The sequence below is a fragment of the Ammospiza nelsoni genome, chromosome 7 (genome assembly GCF_027579445.1).
Source record: "Ammospiza nelsoni isolate bAmmNel1 chromosome 7, bAmmNel1.pri, whole genome shotgun sequence".
Taxonomy (NCBI): domain Eukaryota; kingdom Metazoa; phylum Chordata; class Aves; order Passeriformes; family Passerellidae; genus Ammospiza; species Ammospiza nelsoni.
This window is the reverse complement of record NC_080639.1, coordinates 36,175,298-36,197,274: the sequence shown is the minus strand read 5'-3', so window position 1 is coordinate 36,197,274 and position 21,977 is coordinate 36,175,298. Positions and strand designations below refer to the sequence as shown.

The 21,977-nt window shown below is 41.4% G+C and overlaps 2 protein-coding genes across 2 annotated transcripts in view; one reads left to right on the top strand and one right to left on the bottom strand.

The window, feature by feature from the left end:
* GTDC1 (glycosyltransferase like domain containing 1) overlaps positions 1 to 21,977 on the top strand; it is a 293,649-nt gene that overhangs the window by 247,742 nt on the left and 23,930 nt on the right. The gene's annotated exons all lie outside the window — the stretch shown is intronic.
* The window catches only part of ARHGAP15 (Rho GTPase activating protein 15), a 323,268-nt gene continuing 312,676 nt past the window's right edge, over positions 11,386 to 21,977 (bottom strand). The window contains exon 14 of the mRNA XM_059476533.1: positions 11,386 to 12,669. Within this exon, the coding sequence (XP_059332516.1) occupies positions 12,486 to 12,669 (184 nt within the window). The 3' untranslated portion in view covers positions 11,386 to 12,485. The remainder of the gene's footprint in view (positions 12,670 to 21,977) is intronic.

Sequence of the window (21,977 nt, the reverse complement as noted above, 5' to 3'; positions counted from 1 at the left end):
TGTTCCCCTGTCTGTCTCGGTTTGCAATCCCAGCCTCTTTGTACAGAAATCCTTTATGTTGCACCTCAAAATTCTGTGCAAGTACTCTGCTCATTTAACTTGGAGCAAAGGAACTGTAGAGCAGAAAGGGTTGGAGTACACATGGGGCCACGGGCCTATTTAAATATAGCTGGGACACCTGGAGAATGTTTGAAAAATTTCTTTTAAAGAATCTTTTATATTGTTCTTCTTTCAGTGCAGCTGGGGTCTGTGGGGATCAGGGGATTATTTTTGATACCTGTCTAAAAGAGTTATGTCTACACTGATTTCCATCCCTTGCTACTAATTAACCTTATTGTATACAGGAAACAGTCTATTTAATACCTGCATTCTTTCTGTAATGCCAAGTAAAATGAAATCTAGTGTGAAATCTAGTTAGCATTTGCCTTTTTGAAGTCATTTTTGAGTTTCCAGTCCGGGTGACTGTGACCTCAAAACTGAAAGCTATAAAATGGTCCCAGTTTCAGCTCAATGGGAGTTTCTTGAAGATTGCCTGTTCACCTGGACTTGCACGTGTAGTAGACTGCCCATATTGGTGCTTAGCAGTGTTTTCCCAGGAACCATCTATTTTTTTGGGTCACTCAGAGCCCTGCAAAGCACATATATTCCTCCTAAGCAGAGGAGTCTCCTCCTTCCTGCTGCAAAGATCACACTTCCACTGTTTCAGTGTACAGAGACTTATAAAAAATTTAAATGGCAATGGTAAAACCAGGTCCATTAAGGAGAGCAGGGAATGGTGTTTTAAAAATGTCACCAACAAAAGCATGGGATGGTGAGGGGTAGTGAGAGGAACTTAAACTATAAAATGGAGGGGAAAAATTGGATGTACCATATTTTAAAGGAGCTTTAAATCCTGCTGAACAACACTGGAATTGATCCTGTCTGCTCCAACATGCAGATGGAGGAGTTGTTACTGTACAGCATGATTTCTGAAAAGAATTTTCACTAAAATGGATTATTTTTCATGTGTTTGATGAGGAAATGTTCCCCTGGATGCGGAAAGGTTGAGCCAAGCCCTGTGGTCCTGCTCTCCCTGCAGATCTCTGAGTGCATCCCCAGTGTCCCAAAGACAGAGTTGGGTTTTTACAGGAGATTGGTTCAGTTCCTTGAAGAGGACTCGGGTCAGGTGGCTGGCTCACTCTCTTGGGGACAGGCCAGCTGCATGAGCTTGGCAGTTCTTAGCAACATAATCTTGAAGAAAGGGACATGATTTAGTACCAAATTTTCTTCATTTAATACCAAATGATGATATCAAGAACAAAGCTAGTCAAAACAAAGGAAAGAAGAAAAATAACATTTTAATACTGACTGTGCATCAGTACTGACAGCATAGATACTGAACAAAGGTTGGAAGTGGTGGTTTGATTTATTTATTAGTATTAAAGCTTGGTGGAAGCACCAGAGGAACAGGACATTGATACCATTAGTTATCATCTATTTGGAAAGGAGGAGAAGCATTGTTTTCATTCCTGCTGGGGCTTGTCAGGCAGCTTGGCTGTTAGAAACTGTGCTTGATGGCAGAAATATAGGCTTATGGGCTTGAAGTACTGGGTGTTTGTGGGTGTCCATCCCTATGGCTAAGTGGCCTCAGTGGGGATCCAAGATTTGGTTTAAGGAACCTGAAAGGTGCCCCTGGATCCCTCTGTAAATCTGCTCATCAAGAAATGGGATAGAATTTTCCTCATTTGCTGTTTTCCTTCCATTTCCTGTATTTTATACTTATTTTGGTCAATAAAGCAATATTCATTTACGCTTTATACCATTCTCCAGAAAGCACATTTCTTTGTGCAGCCTCTCCAAAAACAACAGAAATAATCTGACTTAACTATAAAAGATTTTATCATTTTTTTTCCTTCTGCCTTTCCTACTAAGCTCCTCTGCAAAACAGCTAGAAATTTTCATTTTCAAAACATTAGTACAGCAAATTGCCATCTTTCTGTGCACGGCATTCTCTATGTACTCATCATCTGAATGATTCCAGATCACTCTCCGGCAGCGTGAATCACAGCATGCCCTCATGCCTGCCTCTTTTTCAATTATATCTAAGAGGAAGACTGCTGGAGACCCATTTTTTCATCTTGCACAGGACCCCAAAAGTGCCAGATCTCATTTCAATATAATATTATGACAGTATGATAAAATGGATGTTAACAGGACACTGACTAATATGATCCATGGAGAAATGATAGAACAATACGATATTGGGCAGATTGTATTACTAATGTGCATTTTATGGACACAAAATTTCCTTTATAAACAGGGTTCCAAGATTTAATCCTTACATCCTACAACCCTACTTAGTGTTCTAAGACATTCTGCAGCACTGCTGAAATTTTCTTTTTTTTTTTGCATTCTTAAATGAAATATACATTTTTATTTTAGCGCCGAGCTGCTTATATCACTCCCAATTTACTAATGAAACTTGGCATTCAAATGACTCATCAGCACGTACTGCAAGGCATAAAAATAGATTAATGTGGCATACGTTTCTCTACCCATAAAAACGCACCTTCATGTAATCTCGGCGCTGTCTTATTCAACAGCAAGTATGTCATTTCCTTCCCCTAGCAGGTCGAGTTAAAAATGAGCTGGATGTGTGAGAAAGCCATTAGAGCACTAATGAAAAGCTCGATACCGTTTGAATTTTTCATCACGGGATATTTGTTCTGTGGCACACAGCACTAATATTTACTGTCACCGGTACAGTATGCACGGTAATTAAGTTACAGTCATCAACGGGCTGGATGTTAAGCAAAGATGTTTCTGTGTGAGCTGGGATCTCTCTCACACGTATTTCACAGAATCATAGGGTCGCAGGATGGCTTGGGGTGGAGAGAATCTTAAAGCTTGTCTTGTTCTAACCCTTTTACATGGGCAGGGGCACCTTCCATTACCCCAAGCCCCATCCAACCTGCCCTGGAACATTTCCACAATATTGCCCAGAGAAGCCACAGCTTCTGTGGGAAACCTATGCCAGGGCCTCACCACCCTCACAGGGAATAATTTCTTCCAAATATCTAAGCTAACATGAGACAGCACTTGAAGCATTTGTAGGTTTGGTTGATGATGAGGAGAGAAAAAGTGTTAAAAGGATTTTGATATCTGATCTATGCTCTGTATCAGTCTCTCCATGTGCTCCTCAGAGCAGAAGGATGGTAAAGGCCACCTCAGGACCTTACTGGCTAAACAGTGACTGTGTAAGAGAAATCAGTAACACAGGGACTGGTTTTTTTTTTTTTTTTTTTTTTTTTTCTAGAAGGTGGATCAAGGTTGAAAAATTATGCACTTGCCAAAATTGTTATTGGTATCATGGACACTGCTCTCACCTGCATCACCTGCGGTGGCAGAATGGTGCTGAGGGGTCTCTTGTTTGTTCATGGGGTGTCTGTCTACCTCCCTTTCTCTCTGGTCTCTTCCCTTATTAACTTCAGAAGGATATCATGTGAAATTAATAAAATAATTGTAGGAACAGTTGGAATTCTGGCTATAGTTACAACATAGCACGAGCTTCAAGAGCAGGAATGGCTTTTTCATCAAGCTCCAGTCTAAGGTTTTCAGGAGGCTTCTTTCCATGAGCGGAGTCTCTTTGGAGAGTATCAGAAAATATGGAATATTCCACATTTCCCAAGTGATCCGGCTTTTTCCTGCTGTACTGCCTATCCATTTTGACAGAGTCCTCCCATGCTCCTTTTCCTCCCAGCACCTGGTGACACCTGGAGCCACATCTGGGCTCGTTTTGTCACAGTCTGGCCACGGATTCCTGGAGATAAAAGCGAGGCACATCTGCTGCTGTGCACTTGTACCTCTGATTTCACAGCAGAGCAAGGTGCAGCTTTCAATAAGCAAATCAGAGTCGCATTCAGAGCTGTCTGAGCTTCAGGAACCTCTGGCATCTTTGTGTTCAGATGGACTTCTGACAAATCCCACGACTTCCTCTCCATTAGGTGGGCACAGAAAGTCCTGAACCTGACTGGGAGGCGCCTGTCCCCTGCCCTTCTGGAGCCAGCCAGCCCAAGGGGAGCAGTTTCCAGCAGCACAATGATTTGCCTCCCCACCACATTATGCTTGGCAAGTGGCCTGAGACAGATGCACGCTTGCTTCTTAATTAGACAGATTTTTTTTCCTTTCTGTCCAGTGAGTTTTCCTGGTTTCTTTCACTGGAGAGTGTCCCTAGGAAAGGCAAGAAGCACAGCTTGTGACCCCTGCAGCCTTGCAAAGTGAATTTGTGTAAGGCAGAAAAAGGCATCCCAAGCTGACATGGAAGTGAAGGGTTCCTTCTGCACTTGGGCATGTTTGCGGTCAAATGTTCCAATTCTTCTATGAATAAATCCCCAACCACACAGGTAAGAAAGGAAAAGAATTAAAAAAGGTTTTGGCCTCTAAAGGTTAAAATCTACTCTGAGTAGAAACTTATTTGGGATATGAAGCAATTAAAGCCTTATGTGAGTAAATAGGAATTTCTGCATAGTGGAAAGGTTTTTTAGTGCCTGAGAAGAGCCTGTAGACCCTTTGGCCATGGATCTCAAGGTTCACCTCTCTTTACTTGCTCCAAAGCAATGTTGTCCTACCAAGTACCCACTGATGATCTTAGGGATAAATGGTGTTGCTTCCAAGGTGGAGCCCTCCTCTTTCTCAGCCTCTAAGAACATCACAGATTTCTCTAGCAGCATCTATTTCCATAATATTTTCCATCTATATGTACAGGTAGGCAATCCAAAAAACAAAATGTAAGTGTTGTTCTATTATAGGCCAGGTCATGTACAGTGGCAGAAAATGGAAGAGGAAAATTACTTTAGGTGCTCTTTCCCTTCATAGAACAGAATCATGGGATGGTTTGGGTTGGAAGGGATCTTAAAGATCATATTGTTCCAACACCCCATGCCTTAATTCATCCCATGTCCCTCTTTCGCCCTGCCATATTTGCCTAGCTTTATGAAAGCCATTTGGGATGAAAAACTGGTTTACTGAGGGCCTGTACTGTAGGAACAGCATTTCCAAAGAGGTCTCAATTACCTGAAACACAGGCTCTGTGTGAGGGAAAAATATATCATGGTAAAGAGAGTGAATAAAGAGGTTAAAATGCCTCTGGAGGATGACCATTGCCTGGACCTAATCACTTGATATGGGCCAGACCTCAGGGTCTGGACACACACTCCTGTTGAAGGTATCTAGAGGAACAAAGACTCATCTGTCTCTATCATCCATTCCTGAGGCATCTACTTGACAAAACAAGGAAAATCAGGGAAAATATTAGTTTGCTGTGTCAGGGTTTCTCTATTTCTTCCAGAATATTGAAAAAGTGTCCCCTGTCCTCCCTCTCCTTTCTTACATCATGTCCAGCAGTCTCAGACAATGAGTAACATCTTTTTCGGCTGGTGCTGAGTCTGTTGAAGCCACCTAAAAGACCCACCTTTCCAATCCATTAGCTGGAGCTGATGCACTCCATGATAGACTCTGGAGAACCAGGGGGGCTTTTCCCCCATGCCATCAGATGTAAGAAATACACCCAGGACAGGAGAACACAGTCCCAGAAAATGCACCATGTCTCAATTTATCCCCCTGTGTTGAATTGTCCAGTCAAGGAAATGTTTTGATTTTCAAACCCTTTCCTTTTTTTTTTTTTTTTCCTTCACTTTCCCCCCCTCCTCCTTTTGTTTTGGGAAATGAGAAAAATATATAAAAGCAAGTTATTAATAAAACATCTATTATGCCCATGGGACAGAGGTCCTTCCGTATTGTTCAGATGGCATGTTTATTGTTGACATCTCTCTTTTCTCTGAGTATGCACAGAACCCTGAAATCCTTTTACATTTTTAATAAGATTATTTCTTTTTTTCAATCTAGTGCAAGAAAACCGCATCTGCAATATGCATAATACTCTCAAAAACTGCAGCATCAGAGGGAAAGCACTGCCAACGATTTTGGCTATGTGCACTTCAAAGGGACACAATGTGAAAAAGAATAGCACCAGAGGTCTCAGGAAGGTGCTCACATTTTGCATCTCGGGGTGTGTTTGTTTAAGGTAGTTGCCTTATTTTTCAGTTCTCTCATTTGAGGTAAAGCAGATCATAAACACAAGAGGCAATTTGATTTGTTTTTCAACCAACGACGCTCCATAAATCTGGAGTAAGCCACGTTGTTGTGTTGCTTTGTCTGAACTCAGTGTCCTGTGGAGCAAGGTGAGCACCAGCTCTGTGTTCCTGCAGCACTGGGGGGGTGTGTGGAATTTGTGGTTCTGTGAAAATTTGGGTCCTCCAGCTGAAAAACAAGAGTGTGCAAAAACAAGCATCACCCTTGTGCTTCCCCCTGGGAGTGTGAGGATACAGCCCCGCACTGCAGCTGTGCTGAGGGAGCTGGTTAACTGTGCAGGACCCCTGTAGCAGGTTCCAAGTCCATGTCCATGAGCTGGCATTTCATATTCCCTGCTCACCCTTTTACCCACCTGCCCTGTGGGCAAAGGACTGCAAAGGGCCCAGGAGCCAAGATAAGGGTTGGTCCAGGCAGGTACCAGATGGCCAGGGTTATGTGGCCGAAGCTGCTGATGGAAATTTGGAGAGCTGCAAGGTGAAGTAGCCACAAGGGAGAAAGCAGCAGCACTGGCACATTCTCTGTATACAGACAAAAATAGCATTTAATTCCCCAAATTCCCTTGTGAACCTGGCCCAGGCAATAAGGACAGTTCAGTTCTTCGGTGCAGAGCGGAAATCAGATACAAACAAGAAGCTTGATTATTTTAATAGCTGCAAAGGGTTCAATAATGAAAATATTAAAGATCCTTCCCTTTGGATGCTTAAGAGCTTGGTTCTAAAAGGCAGAATAGATGCACAGAGCATCCAGTGAAAGACAGAGCAAGTTATAAGAGGTGTGGCAGATCTTCCATTTGAGGGAAGGTTAAATTGATTAAGAGACAAATGAGAGGTGATGTGTTAGTGGTATATAGGAGAGTGAATTGCCAGGAGAGGTCACTCAGATGATCCTATTTAGCCTTTCCCATAAATCAAGAGCAAGCAGAGTGCTATACAATGGTACTAAAAGCTAATGAATTTAAAAGTGATACAAGTAAAATATTTTCTTACATGGTGCATAATTAACCTGGGAAATTCATCAGATACCATTAAGACAAAGAGCCTTAGCAGGATTAAAAATGGATAATAAGTGACAGAAGCTACATAAAGACAGAAGTGTATACAGGGTGTTCAGCCATTTATTTAAAACCATTTACTGCCTGGGGCTGCAAAGAAACATCCCCTGTGGGAAAGGCTGACATTACACTGGACTTTTTCTACATTTTTTGCTGCAATGGCCAGGCTGGAACCTGAGCAATGGGCTGGTCAAACCACTTTCAGTATGGTCACTTTAATTTTCCAGAGCAGAGGCCATAGCACCACCTACCCCAAATTGCAACCAAAAAGCTTCTGAGCTGCTTCTTTGAAAGCTTTGAGACAATATAGAAATCAGTGGTGGAGAGGTGGTTGTTCCCTTTATCCACCAGAAATGCAGCCAAAAAAAACTTATGGATGAGAGCTGAGCACAGAAATTGCTCTTTGACAAAGAGGAGAGAAGAAGTGTGTGGAATTTGAGTCTATATTTTATTAACCAAAATGTGCTCTAAAATGGGGGTGTTTTGTGGATAACTAATTTCCACTCAATCTGAGCTTGCAGGGTTTTATGGTCTCTCTTCTACTCGTTGAGCAAAGCCTTCAACTTCCCCTGAAGGTGTAAGGGGTGGCCCCAGGTGTCTTGGAGGTGTGGACAGCCTGCTTTGCTGGAACGTGGTGGATTCCCAGCACCTCTGGAGCATTTCTGAGGGTTTAAGGGCAAATTATAGAAAGTCAGAAAACTTCACCGTGGTCAAGGCACTGTAAGACAAATTTCAATCTGTTCTGCTGTCTCTGAGGTTGCCCTGCCCTGGGTGCCTGCAAAACCCCAAATACCTGATTATTAGAGGTGAATTCAGGGTGTAGAATAAAAAGTGTCTGTGAGAGTGGTGAGGTCCTGGCAGAGTTTGCCCAGAGTGTTTTATGTTTTAACATTCCTGGAAGTGTTCAAGGCCAGATTGGATGAGGTATGGAACAACCCGGGATAGTGGAAGGTGTCCCTGCCCAAGGCAGGGGGTTGGAATGAAGTGATTTTTAATGTCCCTTCCAACCCAAACCATCCTATGAGTCTACTTAAAAAGCAAGGAAAAAAAAAAAGTTGGGTCTGAATTAAAAGAGCACTAAATTAGAAAGTTCCCTTTTGGCACATTAACCATCTATGTGTCTGAGTTTCTTACACATTTATGGACAGTGGCATTGCCTCCCCAACTATCATGTCCTGAGTATGGAATTCAGCTTTATTTTAAACATCAATGTATGTTCTGTGTGAAAACCAGCGGTGAGGGCTCATGTTCTCTATCCAACATGAAGCAAATCTTTGCAACAAGGCTCTCTAAGCAAAAAGGTACATTAATTCTCACAATATTTCAGGTATGTTTGGAAATATGAGGTTGTGGAGTGTAAAAACAGCCTGGAGTGATGGCAGAGGACATTCATTTGCTGTGATCACTTGTAAATTGGCACAAGAATGAGGTTTTGGCTTTAGTAGCATCCTGAAGCATTTCTTGAAGAGAAAGGTTTGAGTACAGCCTGACCTCCACAGGCCACTTGTTTGTCCCTTGATCTTTACAGAAAGATTGCTGTTTTTTAACCCAAAGTGGGTGCTAGGAAAGGCTCCTATGCTCTACAAAACAACAGCCCTGGGCTCCATTTTTGCATCCTGCAAAGCCCAGGAGCTGTGATGAGACCCATGTCTCTGCTGATGCCCATCTTCCCTGTGCTCCAGGATTCCTTCCTGCACCAGGATTGCCATGCAGGGACCTGCTGTGCACCCCCAAGGCTCTTTGCCAGCCTCCTCTGAGGATTACCCAGGTAAAACCTACACCCTGCCTGATTTCAGTGGTGATTGTGGGCCCAACTCCCTGCCCAGCTTTCTACCAACCCTACCCACGGTCTGTGTCCCATGTGGAAATTGATTAGCTGAACTTCTTGAGTGCCCTGGGCTGAACAACAGCCTCAGGCTCTGCTGCAGCATGGGGCGCTTGCAAAAAAGGGCTGAGTGTTACCTGCACCGTGCTGGCAGGGAATTAAAGAACTGTTAAAATGTACGCTGCCTGCAAAAAATGTGTATCCACATGTATGTAAATAAAAAGAGGAATAAAGAGTTGTTCAGGGGAGTTTGTCTCCTCTTTTAGCTGTAGCTCAGCAAGTCAGTGTTTCTCATAATTGTTTTAGAAATCCTGCTTTGGAGTAGAATTTCTTGAGTTAAAAACTGACAGTCTCTCACTGAAGCTTACAATTCAATACACAGATGTTTTACCTTTATTTTAATGATTAAATTTTGGGGCTGGAAATGCCTTTTTTTGGTTCAGTTAGAGGTTTATTTCTGATATCTCCTTTTACTGAATCAATCCGAGTTTTGTGGACATGCTTCTCAGATGAGTTTGAGTAGAAGATGCTCTTCACAGGGAGAAGATGCAGATAAACAGTGATCCTTGGACATATTTGTCTCTGCTGCATTCTCAGGTTTAATTTTTCTGATCATTTATCATTAATAGCTCCTTGCTCAAAATATCTGTGGCCCTTCTCAAACTGATGCTGGCTCCTGAAAAAGAAAGGCCTTCTGCAAGTCTAATTTTGACTTGCTAAATATTTAGCAGAGTTTGAGCAGAACTGCTACTATTGGAATATTCACTAAGTGATAGTGAATATTCCAATAAATAACAAGTGGAAGAGCAACGTGGTGGCAATACAGGCTCAGTGAATTGCAAAACTTAGACACTTTTGGGATTAAGAAATGTTTATGTCCAGCAACAAGAGTCTGTCAGAGTCCTGGGTTGTGAGCTTGGGTAATAAAGAGCAAATTGCCTGAGCAGGAGGAGAAAGAAACCTTGCTGCAGTTAAGGCTTGAACATTTATTTTTATTTTTTTCCCACTCTTCCCCTCTTTTATCCTTCTGGTTTCTGCTGATGGCAGGGCCTGAAGGGCTGGCTCTTTGACTAATGGTTGAGTCAGTAATTTTTCCCATTAAATTAATGTATGTATTAAGAGAGACAGGAAGAATTGGTCTCTTGGGGAAGGAAGCAGCTTGGTAGCAAGGCATGGCCATTCCTTTGTGCTGTCGGGATGAGAAAGGAAAGGCATCTGCTGCAGGCCCTGGATTTATACACTCCTCTGGTGAGAGCCACTTGTGTCCCCCCAGATTGTCTGCCCACGTCCAGGCTGCAATTTAACAGAGCATTTAGCAGAGCAGTCAGCATTTTTGTGCAGTGTTCTTGTAAGGAACCCTTCAAACCCAAAGAAAGGCTCGTGTGTCCAAAAGTTCCCTTGATTTTTTTTTTCCCCCCCTCTTTAAACCAGTTGATCTTGAGAGAGATATGGTGCATTTCATAAGCCCTGTCTTACAAAAACAAGACAAGAGGAGTCTCCATGCTCCGAAGAAAGCCTGAAAGAAGATTAATTAATTAATTAAGAATCTTTTCTTCTGAGTGCAACAGGCTCCAAGTAACAAGTGAACTTTTCATTTCCAGTAATAGCAGAAATTACTTCAATAGCATGATTGTGAGCACCCGTGGGGCCATAATGTGAATGGTCTTTATTAAGGAATAGACTGAACTTCTGACTATCTTTCTTCCAGTCATTTCCACAGGCTATAAACAGCGCCTGGTTTGTTGCTATTAAAAGAGTCTATAGATGATGATCCTGAAAAGCATCACTGTTTAAGCACTCATGGCTTGACATTAACATGAAAAATATTTTCTTGAACATAAAGTGAATTTGGGCTCTCCAGTACATTATAGTTTTGTTCAGAAGTTGTTGAGCTGGATATTTGTGATACGAGGGAGATTTTTGTTTGGTTTCATGTTTTTCATTTTAACTACTGGTCACTACCCCTCTGTTTTGCTTGATTTTTCAGACATGAGCAGTCAGAAAAAACATCGCAGGGCTGGTTTTTATGCTTTGTTGGTGTTGTTTTCTGCCTGTGTTAGCACCTGATGAAAGAGCCTGGTCTTAGTTAACCATCAGGCCTCATTATATATTTGTTCCCATAAATGACCACTCCAAGGAGTGACCTTTCCTGAATAACGTGGAATTTTGCACAACAATGCTGAGTAAAAACCGAAGCAGCCCAGGATCTGCTGAGGTGATATTGAAGACATATCTCTCATGCACAGCAGACCTATGCATTAATCCTATGTTTTGGGGTCTTTAATTGCTTTAAATATTTGCTTCTGGATCTGTGTTTCACACATCTTATTTACATGGTTTATTTTTCATTTTATGAACAAATCGATAACCAGACAGACTCTTTACCACACTGGATTAGTTTTATTTATTCTCTTTGAACTTGATTAAAAAGCTGTCAAACATAAGTCTACATTTTATCACCAGAATACTTTTACAAAACAGGGTAGGAGATGTGTATAGCTGGAAACATACATTTCAAAATGAAACAATATTTGATATATTCTAGACAGTTACCCTTTTGTTTATCCATGACAACTGAAACTAACCATCAAATGCATAAATTGATTCAAGTCTAGCCAAGTAATCCTAAGGGCATATGAAAAGGCTTTTTTTTTAAAGTTCTTTCTAGATGAATTTAATGTAGTTCACCAATAAAGCATCCTCAGGAGCACAATACAAATGCTACAGAACATGAGATAGCTGGGGAAAGCGGGCAGATGTACAGTGTGATGAAGAATCAAAATGGATGTTACATTAAAATGAGCAGTCATGCAATGTCTTCATTTCATGTACAGCGTTTAAGTAAAAATGCCAAAGTTCCAATTCCATTTTTAATTTCTTTTAGGCACTGTTATGCAAATGGTGACATTCTCATTTTGTTTGTGTTTGTTTATTTTATTTGTTTAAAAGCATTAAATGCAATTTTTTTTCCCCAGCTCTCGGGATAGACAAATGATCATTCATCATGTCTTTAATTTTCAACGTATATCAAAGAGAAAGGTAAATTATACTCAGATTAGCTATGAATGATCTCGTGTCACTGCCTTAATTCATTGCTTTAAATATACATACTTTAATCCGTTTTCCACAAACCTCCTCAATTATTATCTGTCTTTCTGTGCCATTGCATATGTTGGTAAACAGCATTTTCTATGGTCTAGGGCCATATGCTGTATGCTCAGCTTGCAGAAAAAGTGACACTTGGAGTGCTAGCATAATGAAACTCTCAAAGGGTTAATGCAGAATACATATAGGCAAATGTTGACAATATTTTTTATTCCAATGTTTGAAAATTAGACACAAAATCATCATTAAGTTTGCACAAAACGAGGCATCTGTCACTTGAAAGAAAAAGAAATATTTCAGAGATATGTTTACAGAAATGTAAAAATATTAGACATCAAGACAGATGTGAACGTTTTCAATAACAGGCCCTGTCTGTCAGTCTTCCCCCAAGCCGAAGATCTTGCTGTACTCGCTCAGCATAAGTTCAACTATCTGATTTTGGTACAGCATGTGGACTGCCATGTTCCCTGTCTCCTTTTCAGGTCTAAGCAGTGTTGGTCCAAACACAATTCCTAAGCTCTGTGTTGACATAAGATTCACGGATTCCTTGGCTGCTATCCTGTTGACAAAAAGGAAAGAACTGGTTAAAAAAGAAGGGTGTCAGAGGAGTCACTGTTGCTCTCGAAGCACATAGAGGCACTTTTAAAATGTTTCTCCTGATAGGGGTGTTTGTTTGGTTTGCTTATCCAAAAGAAAGGAAACAGGGAGGCAAGGGAAATGTCTGCCAGTGTGACAAACAAGGAAAGGAGGGATTTTGTAGTGCCAGGGAGAAGATTCCCTGCTTCCCTTAACATGGTCTCCAGCACTGAAAGAGTTGTGAAAACCAAAAAAAAAAAAGCCCCTTAATATAGGGCTCATATGAAACACATTCCTTCTGCTAATTTAAATCCAATAAAGTGAGTATGGTCTGAAATGGATTGTGAAATTTATGTAACTAAAGACTTTCGCATGCCTTATCCTGACACAAAGTTTCTTGAAAGACACAGAGACCACATACCTTAATGAGATGACTTAGAAAATAATGGTAAGGATTATAACCTTTGATATCTTTATTACCCACAAAATTACAAGAGAAGGACTATTATTATTAAAAGTTGATCTTGTGTCTATATTAAGACTTAATATTCCTGTGGAAAGGCATTAAGGATGGAGAAGTCTGGTCTAAGAACAGCACAGGTTTAATGGATGGAGTTTAGGTAGGAAGTTTGGCATAAATCTCTGCGGTGGTGAGTACAGACTAAGTAGAAATCCATTTCCCTCAACCCTCCAGAATATATTATGTATCCTAGGGTTGGAAAGACTAGTAAATGAAGACACATATTTTATAAATAAATTGCACAGCTCCACCAAGGAATGCAAACTAAATGTAGCTTTATTATGTAAATGTTTGAATTTATGGATGCCTCCTTAACCTGCTAGTTTTAACTCCAGTATTCCAAGTGGATTGTTGAAGCCAAGTTCTGCTTTTCCCCCCTCTCTGCCACTGTCACTCATTTACCTTTTCAAAATCCAGACAGCCATTTAAAAGCCATCACAGCTGTCTCTGTTTTCCTATACCTGTAGCTGAACTTACAGCAAGCCACACTATAAGGGAAAGAAACTTTGTGAGACCTAATGGCTACAGGCATTCAAAAAAGTGTTTCTTTCATGTTAGTGGGTGGGTCACACAGCAAAAAGCATCTCTTGTGGATTTGTGCCAATCTCATCGTTTACCACATTCCTGGAACATCAACACTCATGTTTTTTTACCCCATATATAAATAGGAAGAATTACTTCTGCCTCATGCTAGTAACCGTGGTGTCCATTCCACAAAACACTCTCCATATGGCACTAATCAGATTGGCTTAACTATTAGTTTCTTAAAATATAGCATCTTCATTAATTTTTTAAAAAAATTAATTATCTTTTCTCTGTGGTAATATTAATATATCATCTCTTCTCTTAGGAGTTCAGAAAGTCTCAAAAGTTAGAAGTTTTGTTGCCAAGCGACTGCGTGGGCTTCTGATGGATGTCACACATCTTTATCACAATTAAAAATGTTACAGAGGTGATGAGATTGTTTTGCTTCATGCCACTTATGCAGAAGCATGTACAGAAAGATTGGGGACCTCTCCAGGAGAGAGGTTTGGTTTCTGTTGAGCTTGTTATGTGGTAAAAGTTGGAAACTTCACAAGGTATTTGGAGATGGCATCAGCAGGAGTAGAGATGCATGTTCACTGGAGGGGGAAATTCAGCAGCTTTGTCTTGGGTAAGTGTAGAAATAATAAATTTATTGATTATTTCTAAAGTAAAAATTCAGTAAATTTAAAGTTAAATATCAACAATTAATTCAAAATTCTAAAGCTAAATATCAATAATTAATTTATGTCTCAAAGCCATAGCTTTGAGACAAGAGGGTGTTGATGATGGACAGCATTGATGGAGCTTGCAGGGAGGAGGAAGCAATGGGCCATGGATGAGGAAAATCAGGGTGGAGAAATGTGGCAACAGAACTGTTTACTGAAGGGACTGGGGATTGCCTTCCTTTGTCTGTAAAATGTGGAGCAAGGTGTTGAGACCCCCTGTTCTGATGGGGACATGGAAAATGGAAGATGCGTGGCCAACCCCTCGGCTTTTGCTTGCCATCTTCCTGAAGGAGAATAATTCCCCAGGTTTATCCTGGAAATTCCATCCTTCTCGTGACATCCTGGCAAAGTCCAGGCATGATAACATTTTCCAGCAGTCAGGAGGTAGGGATGTGGCATGAGGCAGTGGAGGCTGTGCTTGGGGTGTGTTGGTGATGGAGAGGAACTGACTGTGGCTCAAATGTAACAAGGCATTAAGAAAATTTGTGTAAATTTGGGTTCCCTGAGCTTAATGCTAGAATAAGCAGTACTGCATTGAGAAAGTGTCTTAAAAATCCTTGATATAACAATGCAGTTTCACTTGTTTGCACCATAAGAACAAAAAAAACCATAAAGCAAGCAAACTGGGGAACATGGAAAGTCTGAATAGTTAAATAATATGTGGTAAAACACAGCTACTGAAGAAGGAGAAAGAAGGAACTCAATCCACCCTGAATAGAATAATTATAAGTTTTGGACTTTATGTCTTTTTGGGTTACAGACATTTACCAAAGAAATTCTATAACTGATATTTTTATCATCTCTCCACAAAAGAAGTCAGTGCAAATCAAAACAAAATATGCACACTTAGTTCTTTTACTACAGCTACTAGGTGAAATTGAGCTGTTAAAAGAGAAAATATTGAAAAAATGGACAAGAATTCTTTTTTTGGCAAGAAAAAGAGCAGGAAGAGTGACACACCATTTTCAACATAAAGAGTGAAAGGAAATGCCAGAGGTACTTTTTGTCAAGCCCAAGTGAAAGGAGCAATGATCCATCAGTTTAAGGTTATTTTAGAAATAATCTATAATCCGGTGCCACAGATGTTGGAACCATATCAAGAAATTGCTGGGTGCTATGCTGCACAAATTTTTTTTTTTTTTTCCCTCCAAAATGACCGAGTCTCAAGAATGTCTTCAGTCCTTAAAATCACAAGTCGGGAGCAACGCAGAAAATAGAGTTCTCATTATTAATAGTAATGAAACTAATGATGAATTAAAACAGCAGAAGTGTCTGATAGGAGGGCTGTAGTGTCAATGGCAGATATGTAAGGAAAAATACTTGGAATTTATGCTTTGGCTGTTGCCAAGGCAACTGCAAGCTGGAAAACGTGTGACGGAGAGCAGGGCAAGCCTACAGCTAAGAGGGTCATTGTATGGTGACTTGGCTCTCTAGTTCCATTAAACCTACACTTTTCAAACTCTCTAAATAAAATCATTATTAATTCTGACGTTTGGAAAGCACACTGGATTACTGCTCCAAACACAGTAGGTGTTGGGAAATGTTCTTCATCCATTTTTACTTTGTAGTAACTGCTGAGGAGGAGAAAGGGTTTCCACAGTGACTCTGACTCAATATCTTAATATTCCTATTGCACATAAAACATTGGGGAATTCAGTGTGCTTAGGGAGGAAAATCCCATTGGAAAGGACACTGTTTTACTGTAGGCTGGAGAGTGTTGGAGGGTAGAGCCAGCTGCTTTGAGAACTGCTCACTTTTACTTTCTTATCCTTTTTCAGCCTACGAGGATTTAATTTTGCTCAATGTCAGGGGCATTTCTTCCCTTAGCAAAACTGGTTTTAACTATGCCTGGTATTCTTTCACTGGTTTAAATTATATTTAAGGGTAACTATTCAATAGGAAAATCCTGTTATTCTTCCACGAGCTGGTAATATAGACTGTGACAAAAGGACAACACATTACAAAATGAGGGGGTCAGAAGAGTAAGAAGGGGTTGCTTGGTATGAGATGAGGTTTTGTTGTTATCAGAATCCTGTCCTCCAGTTATGCACAATATTTGTGTTCACTAGGGAAGGCTCTGCCACTAGAGACAGAAACCAAGACCAACACAGAGGCCAAGAGAGATTAAAGATAAAGAGGAATAAATGGAACTCCACCAAAAAACATTAAAAATGCTGTATTCGTGCCATCTCTCCTCTTGGTATAGGAACTAACCTTATGGAATCAGGACCCAGCTCCTCTCTGAGTGGGGTATTCCATGACAGCTCATTTGGGTGGGTTTTGTGGCTTTGCTGAACTGTGCTGGCAACCACTGTCATAGCCAGAGCTGCCCACCCTCATGGAGGATGGGACTGATTTGAAATGTAAGTTCCTGTGAACTGCCTTAATAGGTCAAAGTGTGTGCCTCCCATTGATTCACTTTGCCAATAATTATCCTCAAATTAGCCACTGTCTCTTTCCTATCTATTCTCAGGCATATGCAAATGTAATGTTGTAGCTTAAGGACTTGGCCCTGGTAAGGGCTCAGCTGCCTTCAGCTCTCCCCAGCAATAATTTTGTTAACAGGCCTCTTCAGTGCACTGGTACAGGCCAGTTTTTATGCAGCAGCTTTCTGACTTCTGGTATTGCAGAGCTCCCAATCAATTTGTTAAAATTTGTCTCTTATGACGAACAGCTTTCAGCTCAACGTTTTACGCTCCCCTCCTTCCCAAACGCTGGTTCACAGGAGTTAAAAAATAACAGGTATTACATACTTTGCTTTAGAGACAAGACATTTGGGAAAGAATCATCCAACCTTGAAATAAAATCTTTATTGAAAGCAATTCTACATCCATGCCAGTCAGATACATTGTGTGATCAGAGGAGGTGTCCCAGGGGAAAGCTCAGTGCTGTAGACAGGGTTGATTACTTGGACCTCCTGTCAGTTCTTAACTCATTGACAGTGGCTGAGACATTCAGTACAACTTTGTTTTCTTTATTTGGAAGTAAAGTTAATATACTTACCTTAACTGTGCCAAATGTACTGGAAAATAACCTGATAATAAAACGTACTGTCCTAGGAAGTGATAATGTCTGTGTGTGTATAAGCACATTTTCGCAGGGCTTTTGCAGCTGGGTTTTTCAGTGCTAGGAAGGAACCACAGCTACAACATGAAGCACAGATAACCTAAACTATCAGTTTTTTTCCTCAACATATTTTCTTTTCATTTTAGGCCTGTTACACACTTTCCTGAGATACAGTATATCACAGCCACATCATTTTCTGTCGTCAATTTATTTCAGTTCAGCTGCAGTTGTTGTTTCTTGGGAAGAACCTGAGTGGGTTTTGGTACTAAAAAGACAAGTGAACTTCAGCTTTGAGAGTCCTCTTAAAGGACAAACAACAATAGGGGTTTTATAATAGATCAAAATCTTGCAGAGATATCGACAGACGAGCTGAGGAGAGAAACCAAAATACACACATTGTGGAGGAAGAGGGAAGGGCCTCTGCATTACTTAACTCCATCCTGGGAAAATTATGGAGGTAACTGGTGGTGAGGGAGCCCCTGATGCCACAAAATCTATTTGTGCAAACTGTTCACTTCCTTGCACTGCTTCATAGATAAATTTCAAATTCAGCATTAAATTCAGATTCTTGATATGTTATGAATGCAGACTAAACCTCTTTATTATCGATGTCCTGGCTGCATGGGTGATTTGCTCAGGTGCATTGCAGTGGCATTCACCAGCTGGTGAAGCTAAGCAGATGCAGACATCACCAGTGGAGTCCTAAACTTGTGAGATCTGTACACTGTGATGGGAACAGGGAGATTGGTGTGTATGGAACTGAGATCCGAGGCTTCTGCTTATAGAGGAGCTCCAAAGCACCACAATGTCTGTCCTTTTCCAAATGTGCCATGTAGTTTCCTTCACAACAAACAAGCACAAATCAGGGGTCACAGTGCACTAACACAGTTTTAAGCTAGTTGCATCTAGCTGTGTAAAACACGAAGGCATTTTAAATCCCTGTTTGTTCCATAGGTAGAATTTGAAACAATGGCTAGGCTGGTAATAGAGAAACCAGGTCATGGTGTAGGATATGTTACAAGAGGGGTCAGAAATAGTTCAGACATACTTGAGAGCTTGCTTTTGCTGAAAATAGCCTCCATGGCTCCTGGCCTACAGAAACTCCATAGGCTTCCTGTGCTCTGCAGCTGTGGGTTCGTGTTACAGCACTTTGGGAAAAATCCCTTCTCTTCAGTTGCTCTGGGATATAGAAGGAGCACTCCATGCTGTCCTCCTCCACAGCCCAGGCTTTAAATGCGACCATTGGGTGGCTATATATAGCACCTGGACAGCTGACAGGGCCCTGGTGGAGAATGGGCTTCCTCAGGGGATCCCCTGCGTATCTCGCAGCACGAGCCCTTCCCTGGATGAACTGCCTTGGAGCCCGGCCCTAAACGAGAATAATAACTAAACTAGCTCTGAACATTGCTTCACAGTTGGCTGAATAGACTGTGAAAAGCTGAGGAAAGGCATTTATTCTGGCTTAGCCTGGTTTAATAAGAGAACAGTTAAAAATAAAGTGGGTGAACTTTGCTTCCCATGCGACGACCCTGCAGAAGAGCGTGTGGGCTCTTGCCTTTGCACACACCTCACAGAATGTCTTGTGGAGAAAGAATTTATCTGCTGGGTGGCTGAGGACAGCATGTAAAAACACATTTAAGTATCTAAAGATACTGCAGGCTCTACATTCAGGGGTTTCATTCAGGAAAGTGCTTTAGAGAAGTCCTGCTCGTTCTTCTGCACAAGGGGAGGTGCTCCTGCTCTACTGAGGAGCTGTGAGGGGGGGTTACAGTTTATCTGCACCTCAGCCTTGGGATTGTTTGTTTTTCTGGACATCTTCTGAGTCACAGAAGCTCCAAAGGCAGGAGGGGCACACTGGTGCATGGACAGCAAGGGCAGGAACCTATTGCCACAATTGTGGCTCCACCAAAGACCTTGCTATGGGCAAAGGATCAGGCCCCACTGCCCAAAACCAATTTTATCAAAGAGATGGATTCAATATCTTTCCACAAAACCTTCCCTATTACTAAAATTCCAGTTCTCCCTTTTGGAACACTGATCCAACTAGGTGACCTGCTAGGCTCTTCCATTTACTGACAGCCAGCACTCTGTCCTCCCAGTTTGGCTTGGGTTTTAATTTTTTGTGTGTGAATGCAAGCAGGTTCTGACTGGTGCTCTTACGAGGACAGATCTGTCTAGTCCACATTGCTGTTGTGCCTGCAGTTGCCTCTTTGGGCACAGCTTTTGGTAGGAGCCAGCTGAGGGCCATGAGCTTCCCCAAGGAGCATCCTGGACTCCTCTGCCTGCAGCTCTGTGCACAAGGCATTCATTTCTGCCTTCTTCTGTAGCCCTGTAGCAGCAAATTCAGCTCAAACAAGAGCAAATCCCTGCCCAAAAGCCACACAGACACTGTAAGGATGAGCCTTTCTTTGGGGAAGGGATGGGAGAGAGCAAAATCTCCTGTGGCAGATATTGGGCAGAGGCTGATGTGGTTCTTAGAGGTGTTTGGATAGTAGATAAAGGCAGGGTGAGACTACATAGAATAATAAGTGTTCAGACAGAAGCATACTACCTTAATGCCTAAAATGTATTTTTATCTGGTGGTGTACCTTCTGCTGTGCTTGAATATTTTTTAAATTTATTTTTAATTCCACTTCTGATATATTTTTTTCTCCAGAACAACTAGCTTGTTGTAAAGACCAACCTGTCATAGTTCCTGGATTTGTATGCTTTTGTGGCCTGTGTGGTTCAGAAGGCAACAGATAGTTTAAAATAAATAAAGCTTTAACTTTTTAAATTGCTTAAATATTTTTGTTCAAGAATGCCCAAAGCTTTCTTGTAACATTACAAATAAAAAGCAGTTAGTAACAATCTCGCTTAAATAACAAATTGTAAATATAGAACCTTTATCATCAGCACAGCACATCCAAAAATGTCTTTGTAAAATAAATCAAATTATATGAGTTAATTGATTCCAGGCAACATCAGCAACTGCAGGTGGAAACTGAATAACAGGATGTTTATTAATGAGGGACTATTAATCAAAATTGACAATATCAACTCCTGTTTCTTTTATTTGAATTCTACCTGCAAAATCCATGAACATACTCACTGGATTTTAAAATAAAAATTTAAAAGTAAAGAAAATGCTGACACGTGGGGTTTTAGCTTTAGATGTGGGGCTATTTGTTTAAACAGCGAAAGGATATCCTAAATCCAATTTGACAGGCAATGCCAAAGATGCCAGTGGTAATTAATTAGCACTTAATTTAGACCACAGAACAACAGGATATGGAATTGGTGCTCAGTGCCATTTCCCCTTAGGCTTCATCTCATGAGGGTCAGGAGTATGGCTGTTGCATTGAAGGTCAGTAAATAAATTGGGGGAACACATTGACACTGGACTTTTCATGATAGATATCCTTCACCCTTATTGCTGCCTCTGGCTACGGCTGATGAGAAAAGGGCTGCAATTGTTGTGTGAGGAATGTTGTGGTGCCCAGGCTCGAGTGGAGCAAGGTGGTGCCTGAGCCCAGGAGCCCAACACTCACTGTGCTGGCAGAGAAATGCCCCAGCTCACTGCCTGGGCTGGAAATAAACTCCTGACTGCAGCACAGAGAGCTTGAGGAACTCTGACAGGCGAGAAAATTCACTTTAAAAGCAGCCCTTAAGTTTGCTAGATTTGTGAGCTTAGCTTTAGATTAAGCATAATTAAAATCAAGGGAAGATTTTAAAGTGAGGTTAGAAACTAGGTCAGCAAGGGAAAAAACACGTTTCCTTATTATCCTCTTGTCTTTGTCTTAATAATGTTTGGTGCTCCTCCATAGAGCTAAAGGCTCTTAATAAAGGTGGATTAATGTTATTAACAGCATTGTTTCCTGATGGGGACACCGAGGCTTTGATGTGCTTAATGATGGACAAACAGAAAGTACGTGGCAGAAAAACAGAGCCACCAGCTCTGGTTTGTACCTCAGTGAGAGAAGCCCCTCCGAGCAGCACACCCAGAGCAGGGGAGATATGGAGAACACACAGGAGACCCTCTGTCCCTTCTTCCCAGAGGCACATCAACCGCATTCTTTGGTTCAGATTTACTCACAGGAAAGGTAGAAAGATGATGAGACTCTGTATTATGATTTAATCCTCCTGCTCCCAGTAAAAATTAGTGCATCTGTCAGACACTTCTATGCTCTATCTCCCAGTAATCTCTTCCTTTCAAGGAGAGCCTCAGGTGGAAGGTGCCAGCACTGCCACAGGTGTTCAGTGATGTTTCAGCTTTCTGAAATCACTTCCCACAAACTGTACCTTACTATGCCTAAATAGTCCAGTTCCCCATGTCCCACAGGGTGCTGAACAATGGGAGCTTCAGTATTTACAGCAGGGTAGCTCTGGTTGCACATCCCAGCTGTACTCCACTGGCACAGTTTTGTGCCCTTGGTCCCCTGAAGGGCTGTCTGCATTGCTACATCACGAAAACAC